Source organism: Ips typographus, linkage group LG16 (assembly GCF_016097725.1).
Source record: "Ips typographus isolate SLU linkage group LG16, UJ_Ityp_2.0, whole genome shotgun sequence".
Classification (NCBI taxonomy): Eukaryota; Metazoa; Arthropoda; class Insecta; order Coleoptera; family Curculionidae; genus Ips; species Ips typographus.
Window position 1 is genome coordinate 2,717,466 of NC_138437.1, and position 22,503 is coordinate 2,739,968.

General features: G+C 31.7%; 1 protein-coding gene across 2 annotated transcripts in view; it reads right to left on the bottom strand.

Annotated features, from left to right (window-relative positions):
* The window catches only part of LOC145738801 (zwei Ig domain protein zig-8-like), a 166,634-nt gene that overhangs the window by 107,760 nt on the left and 36,371 nt on the right, over positions 1–22,503 (bottom strand). The window contains exon 3 of one of the 2 annotated variants that reach the window (XM_081993860.1): positions 19,687–19,752. The exons of the other annotated variant lie outside the window; for it this stretch is intronic. Within the exon in view, the coding sequence (XP_081849986.1) occupies positions 19,687–19,752 (66 nt within the window). The remainder of the gene's footprint in view (positions 1–19,686; positions 19,753–22,503) is intronic. 2 annotated transcript variants of the gene reach the window in all.

The following is a 22,503-nucleotide window of genomic DNA, read 5'->3' on the forward strand; positions in this document are numbered from 1 at the left end:
AATTGCGCCTTAAGTCAGTGTTCATGATAGTTGAATATGTTTTAGATTTAAACGTCTTGACTTACTAAAAATTGACTATAGAGTGAACGCAAATGGTCCAGTAAGTTAATTTGTATGAGATTTGACTATTTTTCAACCTCTTCCTCTCTCTCGTTCATTATATTTGACTATTTTATTAACGTTTTACTCATTAAAAATTGAATACGATGACTGACTCATGACATTTGTTCTAAACTACACCATTTATTGTGCGATTTTATCGTTTGGAGCATAAATGTAGCTATTACCACTAATATTTTAATTGTTCTTTGTTTTCGATTTTTAGGAAAAAGCCCCATTTTTTCAAAAAGTAACCAACAAACTCAATGAATATAAAATAATTGAAATCAGAAAGAAAGATCTTCTGATTGACCAAATAAAATACAGTTCCATTCTAGTAACCAAAACGTGTGTCCGAAATTTGACAAGCGATTGACATATGTGAAGCTTGTCTGGCGATCCTGAAAATACAGACGGAAAATACAGCTAATTTAAAGCTAGAGCTTTTGAGTAAAATATAAATAATCATCTTTTACAATACTGAAATTATCTTGGTAATACTTCAAAATACCTAACCTAACCTGACCTAACCTAACCAATGACAGCGTATTTAGCACGATGTACCTAAAATTTGTATTAGTCGTGGCTGGGATGTGTATTACAAAAAACATAACTAATCAGAAAGTCAGATAGATACAGTTTTCGAGACATTGAGGGTTTCAACTAACCTTAAAAAAGTACTCTCGAATATACACAATAAACAAGTAATACAATACTCGTACATTTCTGTGTAAAGTTTATTGGGCCTTTACTACAGGATGGTCCAGTTTGAAATATCAATAATTCACTATTTGATGACCCATCAAGCATCAAGTACTTAAGAAATTAACTCATTTTGTGATTTTTATTGACACTTAAAACTGGATATTTCCATGTCAATATTACAAACCAAACTAATTCAAAATATACGAAACATTGGAAGCAATTTTGTATGGTTGTCACAAAAATCAAACCATTATTGTAACGTAGTCTCTTGAATTTAGGTAACAACTCTCAAAGCAGTGAAAACATGTATAGAAAAACGGTGAAAACAGGAATATTATGCAAAAGTAATAACTTGTTAGTAAAAAGTTGCTTTTTAGTTTACTAGAGTAGAAATACAAATTTTGAAAGGAAAAGAAACTTTTTGACTCCCAGATCGTATGAAACCATAGTTTCACAACAAACTGACACTAAAAGTTGTTGCTTTTCCTAGCAACCTATTTTACCTCCCAAGAAATTCTGATTCCTTTATGGTAAATTTAATTTAGAGCTTAATGAAACACTGGCATGACTGACAAGTAAAAATAAACTCGCCTGACTGAGGAAAGCCAAAAGTTCGAGATAATTTAACAAATTTATCCGAAACAAGGTTTTAGCAAGTATTGATTAAACTTCGAAAAATATTTCATCAGAATTTACGTCGTTTCTCGCAAGTTGCATTCACTAAACTTATGTAAGGCTAAATTTTAATTGAACCGCGTTTAATCAAACACGGCCCTTCGTGAAATAATGAAACATTCCAGGTATTTCAGAATTTAGATTTAATAATACATAGAGTCATTAAATTTTGTCGATATAAAGGATTTAATGCAAGCAAGTTAACGTACACACACGAGGGGTTTATGTGAAAATGTCGTGGGTTGGAAGTTGTAATTTTGCAAGTTTTATTAGGAAGACTTTGGTGGTGGTGTAAAATTCAGATATAGATACTTTTCTTATTATTCAGGATGCATCATCCGATATGACCCCCCGTCTTAAAATAGGAAAACTCGCATCCTACATGCTTTATCTGTACATTTCCATTCTATGAGCTCGCAATGCAGCGATATTTCGTTCCGAAACACCAGTAAAACATAAAAGTTTTTAAAAAGCAACACTTTAAAGATATCTGATATTTTCATGCTACTCTTCTGCCGGATAGTTCACATCGCACAAAGGGAACTCAAGACTGTATCATAAAATTACAACTTGTCTGCTTTATATTTAATGTTTCAATTGCCTTAAAGGCTTTCTTACTATCATGTTATTTTTCTTGTTGGATTCTTTTGTTAATATAGAAAATTAAATGATTTAACGTTACTACAGTTAGTTCTGCATGTGTGTAGTTAAAACAAATGATACTAGTATAATGTAAAATGTTCGGCCGTTAGCATTCATTTTTAGTGAATTATAGGGTAATTTCTAGTGGGAATGTTCCGTAATAATGTTGCAAAATAGGTTTGATTAAAAGTGTAATGAAAGGGATTATTTAAGGCGTGTCTGATAATGAGTGGTATGCGCCGGCATTCTCGGTGAACCCTCGAAGTTTGCCAAACAATGACACAAAAACATACCAGAAACTTGTTAAAATGAAATTTTATCAGAAAGGGCCGTAAATCAACACGGAGTTAGCTAACGTGGACATCAACATTGTTCGGTGCGTTGCATGTATTCTGTGGCGAAATTTATAGCCTCAACCTCAAACTCACCCAACTAGAAGTTTCGAAGTAAAAATAGTTCATTATTTGCGAATTTCATTACAGCCACGTCTCATTTTTAGGTATGCAACTTAAAGCCAGTTCAAAATTCTTTTCTATGCTTTCAAGCTTCTTCTGTAATTTTTACGTTATAAAATTCCTATAAGGATTTGCTTGAACTTTGCCCAGCAGATAATAAGTCAAACTTTGGTCCTCCGGGTTGTCAATAAATCATCTTTTTTAACAGTTTGCCGCCTTTTAAGCTTAACTTGAGCGCAACACAGAGGCATCTCCACGATCGCTTTAAGGAATCCAGATATCTAATGCTTATACAATAAAAGAACATATAGAAAATTTGCTCTTTTGTGGAAATTATTGCGCGAAGTGATACCGGGGAAACTTCTCGCAAGAATATAAAGGCAAAATTGATTGAAGTTGTCAGGGCTCATTCGATATAAAGCCGAGTGTAACCAAGCGTGTTCTATGAAAATAAAAAATTACCGCAGCTTTCCTAATTGATAGATCACATAGATGAAAAAGATAGTAACAAATGAGAGGTAAACCGGAATCGGTTATAGAGCTAATTCTCTCTAAAACAATATCATTTTGTCCGTCGTTTTTAATTTACGATTGGCATGCTTTTACCAAATTAGGAATCAATTCAGTGCGTGTCCGAAGACCATTCGTGACTTCTTTTCCACCTCATTTTTAACGTTATGGAGATATGTTTTCCGACAGTTTTTCTGATTATGAATTGATATCTTATTAAACTCATTGCTTTCGACCATTAGTCACCAAAATTTGAGTAACAGATTTTTACCTAAAAGCAAAGCAGTTTTGTTTTGCACGCTTGTAGTAATGTTTAAGTAAACCGTTTAACATTATTAATATTAATTGAGACCTCTTAAGGTGGTGCAATAGAATTTATTAGTAAAAGCGTTCGCAAAATCTCCAGAGGACGTGGAAAATCCGATTAAGTAAAGAGTCCGCTTCTCAAGGGTCATCAATAATTTGAGAGTTCTTTTTAAAATGTACTAAATAAGAATAGTTAGACTTAGACTCCTCTACAGGATTAGTTTCGGTAACTTGAGAAGATAATCTTGACGAATTTCATAAAAAAAACTTTAGGTTTTTAATTATAATTTTAGAACAAACATCAGAGCAGAAATATTACAACGGAAAATGTACACGTAAACACAGGAATTAGACAAGAACCCTCACTCAGCTCTTGTGATAATGGTTGAAATAATAGAAAGTTTCCTCAGAACAGCTGGATACAAACCCGGCTCTTATTGCAGATTCCGAAGGTAGTCTCCAAAGACTACTCCATTCTTTTAACACCAAAGCACAACTTAATATGTTCATCAACACCATGAAGACTAAATGATTAGTAATATCATAGGAATCGATAAGGTACAAATCGACTCCAAGATCATCGAACAAGTAAACCATTTCAAATATTTGTAAATCTCTCGCTGTGAGAGAGCAAACCATGAAAGTGGCTCGAATTTAGGGATGTTTGAGAGAAATTGTTTGTAAGAACAAGTATCTAAATACGAAAACAAAGTCACGATATATTAAACGGCAGTAAGTAAAACGTAAAAGTAAGTAAAACCAGATACAAACAGAATTCTACAATTGATGAGAACAGTTGAAATAAAAATCTAGAAACATACAAGGTAAAACTCTATATGACAGAATACGAAATGAGGACATCAGAATACAATGGGACATCAGAGGACATAGGAAGATGAGTGAGACAGACAAGAAGATTCTGGAACTAACATGTAAAAATAATGTAGGATCACAGACTCGTCAAAAACACAAATTTAAAAAGTAGGAAAGAGACCACAGTCTACGTCCCCCGGGACATGCGTGTTGGTAATGATTATAGAAAGAAGAATAGGCAATAGCCTACTAAGAACGAGAAAGAAGCTACTAAGAAGAAGAAGGAGGTTTTAGTAGTGCACTTCTGTTGGGCAATACAGCCTACGCATCTATAAAAATACTAATATACAATGTGAGTGAGGGTTAAGTTATATTGCCATACGTTAGTCATGAATGAAATAGATGTCCAATTTCACAACGTGGAGGTCTAAAGAATGGGTAAAAAACTTATAGTCTTCTCCACAAGTGAATTTATTGAGCTTTCAAAAGCATACTCTACATGTTTCGGGCGCAGACGAACGCATCATCAGGAGCTTAAATTACGTTATTACAAGTCTTTTTACAAAGGGCGAGACAGGGAAACCCATATCATAGATTTCTGGATGTAGAGCTCAATCTTAATTAGATTTAGAATGTAAAAAACAACGTTTTACAACACAAAATATCAAAAATGAGCAGCCACTCAATGAAGGTTCAAGTAATTTTTTTTAAAGATTTTAAAAATGTTTAAATTTAATTATAATTTTGATTGAACTGCACATCCAGAAATGTTGAACTACACACCATTGACTACTTCTACAACATTATTAACATTCACTATGACATGGCTGAATTCTACAAAAGGTTTAACAACAGTTTGTTTCATAAACTATAGTCGAGAAAGTCTTTGTTATCGAAATACAGGGTGTTAAATTTTGAACATAATAATTCATTACAATTAAAAATGGCTTGATTTGTGTAACCTATGTTAAAAAAATAATCTTATTCCAAAGTAAAAACCTCTCCGAAATTGCAATTTTTCACTAAAACGACCACCATCCTGCAAATTATTTTGGTAAATGGACCATGGCAAGTGGAAATTTACATGTTATTAACTTATCATATTGCAGGAATTTTTGCATGATTTTGTGAATGTTTATGAGAAATTCTCAGTGCAGTAACGGTTAATAACAATATAGCAAAAAATGTATGAGCATATTTGCAGTCATACCCGTTGTAAATAAATATTGTTTTCCAATTTAAAAGCAATGTAATTATCGAAGTTGGAAATTCGAGTTTATTTGTTGGTACGTTAAATTTCAAATTAATATTTTGTCGAAAAAATTTTACGGTCAACGAGCGAATTAACGTTTAGGAAATTGGTTTTCGGAAATCTCTGGTCTTTTAACTAGTTCTATGGATTATAAATTTTCTTTACTCTCACCCGAAAAGCATTTTTACGATCAATCACCTTTAAAACTTTATTATAGAAGCTATAACCCAATAGCATGTTATGAATATAGGTTATGCTATAGTTTCTTAGGGAATTATCGAATGTCCTTCAGTAAAATCCGAATGGAAATCGATATGCTTTTAAGAATTCGGCCTGCAATCCAACAAACGATATAACTCAGGATTTGCAATATAAATCTGGCAACTTATCAAGGAGAAAAGATGCATTCTATTCTCTGTCTCTACTAGCCTATAAAGAGGTTTGTTGTAACACTCAATTTCTAGCAACAATAAATTATCCTTCCAGTTGCACAGCAAGATCTGATTGCTGGGACAAATTCGTAAATTGAACGAGGAAGTTTAGACGAGTGGGGAGTTCATAAATAAAATAAATTCGACGGAAACTTTGCAGTTCGATTTTGCCATCGTCTTTGTTAACAAACAATTTTCTTCTGCAACAATACAAGTACAGATCCGCATTTAACTCGTATTAGTATTTCTTTCCTAATCATTATTTAACTGAAGTCTGAGTTGTTCTTTAATACTACGGTATCAATTTAATGAGAATTTGATCTAAATATATAAGGTTAGCAATGTTCGATATTACCTAAGAAAATTCCAAGCGTCCCCAAATTATTGTAAAATAAACTTGAGAAAAGGTAAAGCAATATCAAAGGGTGACGTAATTAACTGATGTTTGACTTTATATAAGGGACACTGAAATGTTTTAATAAGCTTTGAATTGGAGTTGAAGCAGAAATTGTATAATTAATAAAACGATAGACAGGTTTAGAACAGAAGGCGCCTTCTGACGAAAACACGAAAAACTTTTCAAGGGTTGAAAATGTTGCGGTCCCGAAATAACTGTTTGGAACTGAAATAAATCATTGGTGCTCAGGTTGACTTTTTTAAACATAATTAAGTTTAATTTCTGCGTAGTGAATTATTACTTGCTTTAGGGCTTTATTGTTGGAATCTGCTCGTCTATTTCTTAATTTAGCTGATGTACCCTTTAAATATTTTATCATAATTACATTCTCTTTTACATGAGAGATACGAAACTATGCGAAAACGCAGCTTATGACGACAACATTATTAAATAATTAACTTTGTCACGAGCTGAATTCCTACAATAACGTACTTTTCCAACTGCAAAAATTGTAATAAATATTTATAAGTTATTAAAACTTACAACTCAAAACAGCCACTTTTATCCTCAAAATCCATTAAGTGATATGACCGCAGTATGAAAAATAAAGTTATAAGTCGTAAACTGTAGGATAGTTTTATTGACAACCGTAAAACCGCCATTCGAATGAGTAAAATTAAATGAAAATAATTTTTCGGAATTTAGTGAAATAACTATTAGTGGAACGTCGTAAAACAGACGGCAAATTTGGTAAATGCGGCATTACCAGAAAAATCTAGGGAGTTGCGCCATTAAACTTGCTAAAACAGGAAAGTCTGGTAATAAATATAGGGCCATTAGGAAGTAAGGGAGTTTGGTTTTATTTTTAACGTCCATACAGGTGTTGTTTTTGCGTGCGAGATTCACATATACTTACACGAAGCGCCCTGAAACAAAATCAATATTGACACTTAAACCAGCTAATATTTTAATAAAAAAAACCTAATCAGCTTTCTGGTTAAATGGCTTTATTATGCTGCAAGTTCATAAACTCTTAATTCCAGGCAATACCCAGTCATCAATAGCAATTTAAGCTGCGACATGTAACTCGGAAATAAAGTTATTACCCGCATTTTTACGTGTGGCAAATTGCCCGCATTAACATTTTTTACATAACGTTATCGACAGGGATAAGTGTCGTTATGAGCAGGATTTTAAAAACTGCTAAATTATATTTGCCGGTCGAGTTTATTTCGATTTTCGCAGGAATTAGCACTAATGCAGGGCAAATCCACTTTTAAAACGCGCTTCAAGCCCTAATTAGTGCATCACTTTAATTAGTGGTATATTTTATGCCTACATAGCTTACTACATTAATTACGTACCCAGGTGATATTTCCAATCAGTTCTTCGGAAAATATATTAATCTTCCTTTATCAATAATAATTCATGCAAACACTCGTATTCGGAAATACGTAAAATATGTGTGATCATAACAACAGCACTAAGTATTTTTTAATTTGGTGTTAAGACATATAAGTAATGCATATTTTACGTCCTATTAGGTAATTGAATTGAAAATGACGTAATCAAAATAGTTTGCTCATCTAAAAATAAAACTTCCTATTATTAACTCTCTAAATGTGTCAGGGCCATGTGACAATTTCCCAAAATTACACTTGACTTTAACAGTTGATGGAAATTATTGTATCAACTTCACCTTACAAACAATAATGAATTACTAAGTAGAATAATTATTAAACGACACATTCTCATATAAGTTTGCATTTAAATTGTTCTGCACACTTTACCAACCCTAAAGTCGCATAACAAGTTAAATGCTGAAAAGACCTTAAAGCAAAATCCAAATTTTAAAGATAAATTTCCCACTTCTACCTTGATAATTTCACATTGCAAACTGAAACTTAATAACACGAATTGTCTTCACCTCCTGCAGAAACGTCAGATCTGAGTGCATAAATCGTTTAAAGTAATTATCTTATCTGTGAAAAGGGGAGAAGAAAAAGCATGAAAATCCTCGTTTATAATCTCTTAATAAAATTTATTTCACCTCAAATGAAAGTTCACTCAACTAAAATATTAACTTCCTTATCCAGAGAGTTTTAATACAAATTATAATTAATGATGATTATTCGAACTACAAGTGTTCAATTAAATTATTGCTTAAAGCACTATAACAAAACCACTACTAGCAGCGCGATCATAATTATATTGAAGTTTTTTTAAAACAGAGTTTACCGAAATTGGCACTCAATTTGAAATTAGATTCCATAATACTAATTCGATTGGTGTTAATTCAGCTTTATTAATACAATTACCAGCTGCCAGATGAAATAATTCCAATGTGTTGCCAAAAACATGCAATCATTTGTATTTTTTTTTTCTAGATGCCATTTAAGTCTTATAAAAATTTACGAAAGGATCGTAAGTAGGAGTCTAATAGAGTTAAATTTTATGAAACGCATCGGCATTAAATTGGCAGACGGAGTTTCTTTGAAAGAATCCAAAGTCGAAAAGATGAAATGAAGTAAAGGAAGTAGATGAATTTCCCAAGTGCATGTTGGAGCACTAAAAGAGCTGGAGTTGGAATGAACAAATATGAGATCCGGTTTTCGGCAATTTAAAAACAAATACCTCGGTAAACAGTTCTTTGGTGACGTACGAAAAGGTAATATTTCCCCGCTTGTTTAGTAAAAGCACGGCTTAACGACCCCCACGGAGACTTGGGGAAAAGTAAACATATGGAGAGTATCTGCAATTTTATGCCAATTAGATAAACTTGCTGATTTTAATGGGGACCCTTTGTTTTCCAAACTGGTGAATCCACAAATTACATCTTTCTAGTTTCAGATATAAAAGTTTTATAGTAACAGTGTTCCTCATGTTATACATAAATCAAAACCACCAATTAGCTGTTTCTCTATAGCTGAGCCAGACAATGGATATCCATTAGGACTGGATTCCTTCCACAAAGAATTATTTATTATTGCTAAAGGGGTGTAAAATACCGAACAGCGAAGAAGAGCCAAAAGGTGGTAACTTGTAAGTGGGTTTTAATCTACAATACTCGTTCACCCTCCATTACTCCCCTTAAATATTTCTCGTTAATATCCAAAAATAATGAAGGAGTATTAAAGCTCAAGATTTATAATTCATCGATCGAACTCGACTGGGGAGAATTTTCAATGTTTATTCTCCATATTACTCTCCATTTGTCTGAACAAGAATTCTTTCAATAGCGAATGTTATGGAATGTACGATGTTTCCTACAAAGGAAAATGATTATTAGCATAATTTCCGTTTCTACGAAATGGAAATACGCAGTGCAATTGTGATTGCTGTCAGCCCCATCGGTGTTCTTTGAGATGAAATGATAAAATTGATTCTTCCTCTCGATAAGATATTCTTGGGGATATTAATTAAAATAGTTTAGTACTGCGTCAAACGGAAAATTAACTGCAATTTTTAAATATCACCCTTGTGTATTCACGTACCACTTGAATTTCGTATGCGTCGTTGGTGTTGACCTTAGTCGACGAGAATTCCGTTATACTCCAGATTATATTTAATTACTTTCATGATATCAACCTATCCTAACCATACTAACATTCATTATACTCAAAGTAAAATTGTTCTTAATCAGTTCAAAGATAGAACAAAGGAACGCGTTGTTTTTTTATCAATGTTTAATGTTCCTAGAAGAGTTACATTAAAAAATGTACCGCTGTAAAAAACTTAACAGAGTGGAAATGGAGAAAGTTGGGAAATTTTCATTAATGTATTTGAACAAAGCTTGTAAGTCTGGATGTGCTGGATTTTTTTTGTTTAAAACTCATCTGGAAATTGCTATTTAAATCAATTCAAAAAAGCAGTTATTCTTTTTCTATATATTCCAAGTAGAAACATTTAAAATTATATTAATTTTCGGAAATGATTTTGAAATAAATTCTAGTACCTACTTTCACATAAAGCTAAATTTTAAAGTGTGTAGCTTTTTATTTTCATATATTGCAAACTTTATGTTAATGGGCACTGACTTGTATTAATCCGGTCACATTTGGAAAACTTGTATACAAATGTTATTTAGAGCACAAAATCTGAGTGCGATATTAAAATATACTCAAATTTGTATTACTCCACGTAACACTAATACAGGGTGTTTCCTAAATGATCTAAAGCATATTTAAGGGAGTAATAACTGAAGAATTTACAAGACTAAACGTTACATTATTTAACTATAGGTGGCGTTGTTTTCAAAATGTGGAACAGCAAAAACCTGCTGTTTTCGTTTATTTTAAGAGATGAAAATCTTGACAAGTCAGTCAAGTAAAAAATTGAATTAAAAAAATATTTTTTGCCTCTCGTAAGATCAACCCATTGAGATAGTTAGTTTAGATCACACAGGACACACCCTGTATATGTCAAAATATTGCAACTTCCCTGTACAGTGTACATAAATAATCAGAACATTTTTGTAAGTACAGTCTAAAAGTACTACTAAACAATGTTAATTGTTAATACCATTATTATATTGATCTCGGAAGAAATTTTGTAATGGAGTGTACAACTCCTGGTGACATCTATGTTGAACTAATTATTACTTGTATTAATTAATTTTTACCAAATTTTTGCAAAATTGTGAACGTTCCTGGACTGACCTTTTTAAACTTATTACCAATTTTTGTGATGATGAGTGACCATTTTTCTAATTTATTATCAAAGTTTTGCAATGTTGCCAATTGACCATTTTTTCTAATTTATGACCAAATTTTGACGTCAAAAGCTAAGCATAAATAGTACCTGCTGTTAATGTCAATCAATTTTAATTTTGATACAAATATTAGAAATTTTTTTGCTGAATAATTGTCATAAAGAAAATGGAAGTGCACTAAAATTATCGTATACTAGTGTCATTTTCAATTTAATTCTTCTATTTGAAAAATAAAGTTTTTCAAAATAATCAAATCAATTTTGGTTTTAACTTGCCATTTGTATCTAACTTAACTTTTTATTATTGACCTTTGTTAACGGTTAGTAGGAATTATAAATAGTTTTTAGGGATGGTAATCAAAACGTTTTCGAGCAAATTGACAAGCTACATTTACATCCACTTCAAAGTCAACTTTGTTATAACATATGGACGTCTATACTGACATTTACATTAAAAATAATTTCAAGTCCGTCAAGTGGCTTGGCAGATGCAAGAATATAGATTAGATCGATATTTTGTTTACTAGATATTGAATTTTCTAAATATGTTTGTATTTTAAACTTAAAATTTGTATTAAATTACCTAGAGATTACGAATACGACAACGATCACACTTTAAATGTAAATGTTTTTACTGTCTAACTTAAAATTCTACAAATTTGTGTATGTCATTGTAAATGGTAAATAGAGTCAAATTTGAAGTGGACTTGAAAGTGATTGTAAATGTAGCTTTAGACTTCTTATTTATAATGTTGTACTTGTCTGATACTGCATCAAGCCACTATGGCGATCAAAGTGAAACAAAATTTTATTATTTCATTTTGAACATATCTTCAGATTAAAAAACTTTTAACGGAGGAGTTTCATTTCACACAGACATGCTGCGATTTAACAGTTTTTCTTAACCATTTCCGTGGGAGTATAACGAGATATGGCTAGGCCTTACGAGATGCAAGTATAAATGAATATTCCGTGTGGAAAGTGTATGTAAATTTTACAACTTTATTAGAAATCCCCCGGTCGTAGATAAAAAAGCAACGAAGTGAAAAGGAGGAAACAAAAAACCCAAAGGCAATTTACTGCATATTGAAACACCAATATAATGGATTGTTGTTTTTGTAAAGCAGTATCAGTTTTGATTTCCAATTTTACGAAATGGAGTTTTATACACTTTCACAAAAGGAACAAGATTTCTAAAATACCTACAAGCATGTGAGAGCTTAAAGATTTATGCGCCATCTTTGAATATATTATTCGATAAAGATAAGCCATTTCTCAGGCAAACTGATACGCAAAGGGGATATTTTTTTTATCGTCTGTGTTGTTTAGTTGGAAATAAGTAATTTATTACGTGCTATAGCTATAGTATATGGTAAAGAAATTACCGAGCTGTTGCCTGGTTCGAGTTTAAATTACACTTTACTCGAACCGATTGCTTTATTAAGGGTAATTTACATAGAAAATGTTGGCAGCTAACGAAAGCAACTAAATGAAATTGGTTGGATTAAATAAATAGTTAAATCTGATAATTTAATTGAAAATCGAGGTTTTACATAAACTTTACAGAAACCTTTGTGAGTCAACTTATGTAATGATTGCTGGTAGTTACCGCTGCTGCAGCTGAAGCTTTGCAAACAAATTTCTAGTTATTGCTTTCAAACTCAGAAAGCCACACGTACCAACTTGATTGTTCAGGGTATTAGAGTTCGAATTTATAAAGGTGCCCCTCGAATATATTGCTAACACACTTTCCAGGCAATCCAGACCTAATCTCAAACCAAACTGGACGTTAACTTACGTAATTTAGGAAGACTGCTGGTCAAATCGATCGAAAACCCGCAATTGTCGGATATAATAATTATTATTAGAACAATCTCTTCCGATCGAAATTGCATTCGTTATTCTCTTTCTCTCAATGGGATTTTATAAACCGCCGCTCTAGCAAAAAAGAGGATAATTAAAAAAGACAGAGAGAATTGGATTTGTTTTGTGGTTTAATTAGAAAATGAATTAACCAAAATTAATAGAACATTCAGGGACGAGGAAATGTGCAGTTTTAGCGAATTTCCTTAATTAGAACTAGCAAGAATCTCCAAGGGTAAATAAGATCGATTCTTTAGTTAGCTCGAATGATTTTATTTTCTAACTTACGGTAAAGTCAACATTATTTACCATCTTTTATTTGTCCGAAAAACTTTCCTAATTCTCTGTTAAATAATTAAACCCGTAAAGTGTTCCAATCTTACTTTAAAGCGCAAATGCGCTAAGTTATTTTTTAACTAACATTAAATTCAGATTAACTTCAGTATAGCCCAAATTTAAAGTTTGTTTTAAAAGTAATTTATGTAGGTAACCTATTTTATTTGTTCTCTAATACTTTCCAAACAAACCACCAGACATTAAATTTGAAATCTAGATTTGCACAATTCAAACCAGGAAAATCCTCATTAAATTACATTATTTATACCTGAAACACTATTTAAATTAATCATTACTGCATTACTCATTATAATGGTGGGTTAATTCGATTTTGCATAGGAACGGAATAATTAAATAGCAATTATTTATGTCTAAAAGCGACTTTATAATTTTTATTTCCGGGTAATAGCTTTTTACATTACTAAAAGAGCTTAAGCGAAAATTCAGCAGGAATATTTCAACTCCGCCCAATCTGCAAGTATTATAAGCGTTTAACCTCGCATCTTAGAATACCAGAATCCTAGATATCCGGATAAGCAAATAACTTGCATGTTTAGGGAAACGACAAAAAACAGATTCAAACTTGGCAACATGTCTCGCCCGTTCCCCGGGAGGCAATAATTTTCAGTTTTTCCTCGGTTCCCTGCTTTTCTTTACACGATTAGTGTCCGATTAGTGGTCTCGAGGCTTAGGCAGTGAACCCTCTGGCTTCCATGAGGATTTTACTAGAAAAAACCCTTAATGAAAATGTTTCACCAGGACAGTTCATTAAAGCGAAGCATTAAGTAACCGTAGATTTAATTTAAGGGCATTCGCCTAAGTACCATACGCTTTAATCTCCTCTATAGGGAGAAAAAGTCTGACGGGATCTAATGCCTTACATTTATGATATTCCTTTGAATCATTCGCTCAATAAAATAAAGTCTGAACCCAGCATATTTATAGGCTAATAAATTAACTTTATTTCTCACTTAGTACATAAATTTCTCTTCAGCATCGATTTCTTCCTCACTGTCAGAACTTTACATCCAATAAAGCATTAGGAGATAAATATTTCATTATTTCCGGTGTAGTTTACACAAATTAATTAATTGTCAGCTACTCCTTGTTGTAACACTTTGGACTAAATCATTCATTCTGGGCATAAAACATTAAATTCCTATTTAAAAAAATCCCCATCCTGCGTTTTCTGTGAAAAATCTGTACCATTTATTAATCCGGGACGCTGCATCGCCGATATTGCTTAATGGCATTAGGCTGTTAATGAAAAAGCAATGCCGACGTGCAGAAGCGACTCGCTAATGTTTTATACTCTATTTCAAAGCCACTTTTTTCAGTTTCTCCTATATGAATATATAACAATACCATTTAGTTGAAATCATGTGGATGCTTTAATTATGAACCATTCGAGCAGCTGATGATTACTTCTGCAGGTTACAATATTTTGTTTTTGTTCGATATATTGAACATTTCTGTACAGGGTGGTCCAGTTGTAAATGCCAATAATTTACCATTCGATAGCCTATCAAAAAATAAGTTGACATGCATTAGGTCATTTTCCTGAAAAATGCTTCTTAAGGAAAATACTGTCGTTTAAAATTCAGTTAAAAAAATCAGTTTCTTGTCATAACTGTCAGTTGGAGCAATTTTGATCAAATTTGGAACAAGTACCTATGAAATTAATACTCCTAATGACGTTTATCAAAACTGTCCAGTGGCATAGATACAGAAAGATTGTTTTCATTTTTGGCCTTATTTCCTACATCACTAGATATTTTTCAAAAATTACACTTTTTTTACTTTTCTTGTTCAGTTTGAAAAAATAAGTAGGTTAGTCAGGTTTTTATAAAATTCTGATTTGAAACTTCGTTTACGAGATAATTGAGTTATTACGTTCAAAGAACCAAAACCAACCCAACCCAACTTAAAAATTGTCTTGGAAACAGTGAAAATTGACTTGAGAGGCTTAAAAATTGTCTTTGTAACCAGTTTTCATAGTTTTCAGACAAATTGAAAGACTTTAGTCTTGAAAATTGACTTGAAAACTGTGAAAATCGACTTGAGAGGCTTAAAAACTGTCTTTGTAGCCAGTGGTCATCGTTTTCAGGTAAGTTGAAGAACTTTAGTATTCAAAATTGACTTATAGACATGAAAAATTACTTTCTCTAGAATTTTTGACTACAAACTCACATTTAAACTTTGAAAATTGATTTATTAGACACAAAAAACTTGTGACTCTGAACCAACGAAAAGTGACATCAGAAAATTTGCATTTGAAGCAAGTTTTCATAATTTGAAAACACATTTCAATACGTATAGTATACTATTTTTAGGGTTTTTTAAACTGCTTTCAGCTTGGAAAAATATCTTCGACAAGTTTTTGACATAGCAGACTTAAAAAATAATTTTAACATTGTCCATAGGCTTAAAAATGCTTTTTCTAAGCCATTTCAAGCTTTGTCACTATTAAATAGACTTTTAGACACAGTGTTAAAAATTCGACCATTTCTTACAAATCTAGACTTTTTTAGCGCTTTAAGGATGATTTTAGCCTGAAAAATAAAGTTTTAAGGCTCTTCTCGATCTTCACAAGGTTTTGACTTATCAGGTCAGTTTGTACACTGTCCATTAGTCTTGAAAACGTCATTTCAAACCTCTTCACTATTAAATTGACTTCTACACTCATCGGTGCAACAAAGTGGAGCATTTCTAAGTAATTCGGACTGTTTTTAGTGTTGTAACACTGAAAAATCGAGTTTAAAAGTATTTATATTAGTGAATAGAGTGAAATTTAAGTTTCAGACACTTCAGTACGCTAAATGCTACGATATTAGTCTTGAACACTATTTTTTAGAATTGAAAGAGTCCAAAATTTAATTTGAACTGTTACCAGTGTTTAATTGAATTCTAGACTTATTTTAATCCAGAAAATTGAGTTGTACACCAATTAAAGTCCTGAAAATAGACTTTTGGGCTATATTTAATCTTAGTAAAGTCATTTCTACCTTTAAAATTAACTTTTAGACTACTTTTAGTAGTAAAAAATGACTGTTTTTCGTGTTTGAAATCCAGTTTCAGACAATCGACAATCAGTTTTACACTACTTATAGTCTAAAAAATTTCAGTTCTGACCGTTATTATAGCAAAAAAAAACTATTTTTTTAAACTGGAGTTCTGTCTTCCTTAGGAAACGGTTTTCAGGAAAATGACATAATGCATGTCAACTTATTTTTTGCTGGACTATCGAATGGTGAATTATTGACACTTAAAATTGGACCACCCTGTATATAGTTGTTTTGTAACATCTGGTGACATCTGTACTCAACTCTATGAGTTAGAAAGTACAAATGGCGTTCCCAAATCTAGGAACAGTCCCATTAATGCCGCATCATTCTGATTGGTTAAAAATGGTGAGTTTTTTTTTAACTCATAGAGTTGAGTACAAATGTCACCAGATGTTGCAAAACAACTATCATCTGGCATCCAGTTGACTATACTGGAATGAAAGTTTTGTTCTTTGGTTATCAAACCCTATAGTCTCTCTGATCCAACCGGTCAGAGGATTGGGATTGATAAACAAAAAACCAAATTTCACCATTTCTGTATAAACTTTTAATACCTATCAGTTCAGCAATGAGGTTAATTATACCGCAACTTTTACGGTAATTACGGCTATTAAGTGAAAGTACAAAACCAAACCGTCAACTTCACTCAATCCGAAATCAAAGGCACCAAAGCAAGCATCAGCAAACAAGACATTACTGTGAATCGTTAATAAACTAATAAACTAAGCTTTTCGATCCTGAAAGAAAACGAAAGGCAATAGAACATCGGTGACTAAAGCAAAACGTTAATGATTAGTAAAGATAAAAAACACACTTAAATTCAGTGAAGGAAATTACCAAAATATGAAATTTAAAGAAACTAATTGTCAAAAACTAAAGTTGCAAACAGCAGTAAGTTTTAGAAAAAGTAATATAAATTAGTTTTATCAAAAACTAAGTTAAACTAAACATTAAAAAAAAACATTGAAAAGTTCATGAAGGCACTATCAAAATCAATATTACTCAAAACCAAAAAAAAATATTTTACCAATCAGTTAAAAGACATACTAAGTTAAGAATGAAATGAAAAACGAAAGAAATAGTCAGTGAAATCAAACAAAGTATTGAAAATAAAAATTTGCTCTCCACTTTCCTAAAACACTTCAAAGTGAAAGCCAAGGTAATTGTAATAGTCAAGTAATACAAGTCCAGGGAACAGAAAGTAAGCAAAAAATAGGAAAGGAACAAAGACAAGAAAGAAAGAAGAGACAGCAAAGTTTCTTATTAAAACACGATATTATATGGTGTATTATTCTGGGTAATTAGAGGTAATTAAACAATTATATCAGTACCCACCCTGTCTGTAAATAATGAAACTAATTAAAAAAGGTGTAAGATAATAAATTTTATTATCACCAAAAAAAGGAGGTCCCAGTAGAAAAGGAAAAAACCTTTCAGAAATGACCATGTAGCTACTTTTATTAGGAACATCCTGTAAAGTGTACTGAATGACAGTTTGCATTAAGTTTAGGTTGAAATTTGTCAATTTCCTCTTTAACAGGCCGAAATTCAGTGATCTTGACAGTGAAATAATTAATAGTTCACAGTCATTCAGTATTATTTAAGGTAACATATTAATGATTTTTTTAAGTCTACAGGGTAGACACTTTTTGTTAGTTTTACGGTGTACAGAGCAAACGGCAATAGACAGACAACATAGTTGCAAGCTCGATTTTCGAGTTTAATTTGTTAGTCGAATCGAATATACGGGGTGTTCGCATTTAATGTGTTTTGACAGGAATACCTCTTTTCCGGCTAGCTAGGAAAAAAAACTAATATACATGTCTAGAGCTCGATTTTTAAAAAAAGATTAATGGCAAAAACCGATATCTTGTTAGTTTGCGGCGATAGAGGGCGTTTTTCAAATTTTGCCTATTTTGAAAACTCCTCACAACTTTTTTGTTTATTAAAATATCGAAGTGAACCAAAACATTTTAAAGGCACTTTCTCGATGTAATTCCAGTGTCGTGCTTAGCTTTTTTCTACTACCTTTCGTTTCCTCAATAATTGACATAACTTTCTTATTTAAATGGAACATAATCGAATATAACTTATATTCTAAATTAAGAAACTAAAAAAAGAAACTAAAATTTCTATTTTTAAACATTTACTACGATGTTAGTATGTCTATAGTTATTCCTACAAGTTATTTTTAAGATTAACTATAGTTAAAAGTTATAGCCAACTGTCAATTCAATTTAAAGTTATAAAGTTAGGTAAATTTTTGAGAAAACAGAAGACATTAGCAGAAAAAAATCGAAAAAGTGCCTTAAATTTTTTTTTGTTTTATTTCAATATTAAACAAAAAAGTTGTGAGGAGTTTTCAAAAAGGGCAAAATTTGAAAAACGCCCTCTAGCGTCGCAAACTGACAAGATATCGAAATACGGTTTTTGCCATTATTCTTTTACTGTATACTAGTTTTTTCCTATCTAGCCAGGAAATGGGGTTTTCCTGTCAAAACACTCTAAATCCGGACACCCTGTACAGAGGATTTTTTGAAATTGTCCATTGTTTTTTTTCTAATGAAACATCCTATATATTTTTTGTACATTGGATAGTTCTTTTTAAGCTAATTTCCATGATACTATATAGTTTTATATACATATCTCTACTGTTTTCTAAAATATTAATAAAAAACTGTTTTCTGTATAGGAAGAAATGTGGTAGAATGAGACCGCATTTCATAAATGTAATATACTCTTATCTTTTTGTTCAGATGCATTGTTTGAAGATACAAAATATATTAGAAACACTATTATAATTATCACCTAGATTTAGAAAATGCGGTCTCATTCTAACATATTATTTCTTCTAGAGAAAACAGTGTTTTTACTAATATTAGTAAACAACACTACGTGAATCTACGTGAAACGTGTCCGTTTTCAGTTTTCTTGTTAATTTACATGACAGCTCAGATATTACAAAAAATCGAATATTGCCAAGTTCCAAAAATTATCTGTGTATCGGAAACAAATGGAGACAAACTAATTCTGATTGGACCAGCAGACTAGACTCAAAAATCAAGCTCGCAATACCTAAATTACTTTTTTTTCAATCTTTCCTTCTTCTCGAAAAGTGGTCATCCTGATTACGGTTTTGGCAGTATGCTCTAAAATTTAAGACACAGTAATTCAATAAAGCTGCAAAATTTTTATTCAGTGACTATAACCATATCCTTATTCAATAACCAGTATCTAGGTAAAAAAATCAATGTCTTTCATCCTAAAATGGAAAATCTCAGACAAAGAAACAAATGGAACTCGATTGTGACTTTGCTCGAAAAATAAACTATTCTGATTGCTTTCTCAGAATATGGCCTGGAAAAGGTTATTAAAGGTTTCAATTGTGTATTTGCATAAGATGTTAGTTAAAAAAAATTATACATACTTTCTGCTTCTATACGAGTTCCGTCATAATTTTCTCGTATGATTGTAGAGAAACACTCGCTGATACCTGCAAGGGAAATTAAAAATTAATTTACTAACTTAAATAGAAGCAATTTCATATTTTCTTTAATGGCTTTACATTAAATTGATTAATTTTTTTTGCAGTTTAACAAGATATGGTTTTAACGAGGTGGTATATAATTTATTTAAGGTGGACAGTAACATATTACTTGATGACTACCAGATGATTCATAGCCGCGTAAGTTTTAAATTTATTTTCCATTCTTCTGCACGAAAGAGGGTCGTATTTTTTATCAATGGGAAAACTTTTGACCTGTTTAGATCGATTTTGAAATTAAATTTTCCCATCGAGCAACAGGACTACAAAAACACTGCGAAACTCTTCAAAAGGGACTTTTTTGTCAGAAGTGATCCTGTCGGTCAAAGACGTAGACGAATATATTTTCACTCCCCTTCTTGTTCGCTCGTTTCTTAATATTTGTTACGAAAAACATTAATATGTGTCAAACTGAATATATGACTATATGAAAAGAGGTTTTTGTCAATCTCTTTGTATAATTGAATGCAAAACTGAAACTGTGTCGACCGTTATAGCTCTAACTAGTCATATTTCTGGACATTATGCCGCATCTCCAAGATAATATTAAATTGTCCTGGCGAATAATATGTTCGCTGTTATGGGCTATTTATATGCGGAATGTACGTTTGCATTTCAAGTTTCAATAGAGGTACAGTAGATAATGACTTCAAACCCACGGTTATTTCCATAATAATTCTATTAGACTCGATGCAACTTTGTTCAGAAGCTTGAAAAACATTCAAATTTTCACGGATTATTAAGATCTCCGTTAAGTTTACCAACAACAAAGCAAAATAATTCACGACTATTCTCCTTAAGGCCCTAAGACGAAGTATAATTATTAGGGGTCGGCTCCCTTTAAGATTAGTTACCGCAAGCCTATTCTGCATGAATTTTCAGCTGCAAGGGTATACTACTAAACCCTTTAACATGTAAATAGAGCAAAGAGACTAAATTGTGAAAGGGTAAACCGTTTTTACTTACAAAACGCTGACATAATCTTAATAAATCCTATTATACAGACTCTAAAGCAGAATTTATTTGGCATACGTGTAAATCTACAATTCCGTCAATAATTACTGTAATACTGTGTACATCAAAGTTTGTACTTCCACATCGTTAAATTAAAGCTAGAAACACTTTATGATATTACTATCACGAAACAGCTGCTATAACTTGACGACAAGAGGTTTTATTAAAGTTGTCATGTCATAACTAATGAGAAAATAGCCATATAACCCTTTTAGGGCTCTAATGACAAGACCAAATGTTATTGTTTGCTATATGTTAGAATCACTTGGGATTCCTTTAAAAAAGTAAAGTTTGCAACGTTGGTGCAGAATCTGCTGTAACTTGAATATTTCTTTTTATTATTACCATTAATACTAAACATTTTTATGACTCTACACGTCCAAATCTTTTAAATTTGTAAATATTTTAATTGGATATAAAATACATCAATCATAAAAAAATTCAGTTCGTTACGATTTTGAATGCAAAAAAGGAATTTTACACCGACGTTTTTATCCGTTTTGATTGCTTAAAAAGCCAAGAGAAACAGTTAATCGGATACCGAAGTGTATTGGGTAAGCCCCAATAATCCTAATGAACACGGTATAAGCTTTGTCAATCCCTAAATAAAAAAAACCTGGAAAGGCAAACAATATTTACGTAACGCATTTTATAACGAGTTCTGAATTGACAATGTCGACGTTTTAGTATTAATTTAATGTTTTTCTTTTTACTGTCCTAGGAATCTGTAATATAAAGAAAAATTAGTTTTACATTTTTACTTTAAACAGGGGCTCAAAATGGCTAGTATGAAAATAAAAACAATATTTAAATTAATACTATCTGTTAGTGATTCCTTACTTTGGTTAAATTATTAATTATTTCGACATCTGAAAAAACGTACTGTATTTAGTATACCTACATAGATTTCGCAGTTTAACAAAGTGGCAATCGTAAACTTTCAAATCATGAAAAGGAAAAGTTCAATGTCCAATATTTAAGAAAAAAAAACATTCAGGTATAGCAATATCCACTACTTTTTAATAAAAACGACCATCTTAAGATGATGGTCTTTATTACTGTAATTTAGGTTGCTGAGAGTGAAATGAAACATTTTAATACTTATAGACTATAAAATATTGCAAAACAAACATAAATTCTTGCCTCAAATATTCTGTCAGAAAAAAAGAAAAAAACATCCAAGTGTATATTTTGACAGAATTTAAATATGTTTGCTTAAAAGTGGTATGGAATAATCAGATACTATTGTTAAACACAAATAGACTGTAGGGTCACGTACAGGGAAATTATGTAAATATAAACAGTTAGTCAAATTATACTGTTATGAATGGTCGTTTAAGCTACTTGGGGTTGAGGTTTTAATAATTTGATCTGTAACAATGGCATTAGTAACTTAACTTTTCCGGTAATGGTTAATATAAGAAACTAGGTAGTTGCTGGCTGAAAGGGCGTATAGCACTTAGGACAACAGACATGAAAGAATTTTTATGAAAAAAAAAGTTGGGCCGTTTCATAAATAAAACACGACGGTTCAGAAAGCCTGGGACTCGTTCCTGTGACAAACCGTCCTTCCTTTTATGCCACAAACTATTATTTATTACTCATAATATAAGAAAGTAGCATCAACTTTGTCCGGACGTAACAAATAATGAAGCCCTAATGAGAAACGGGTCCAGGTTAATTCTA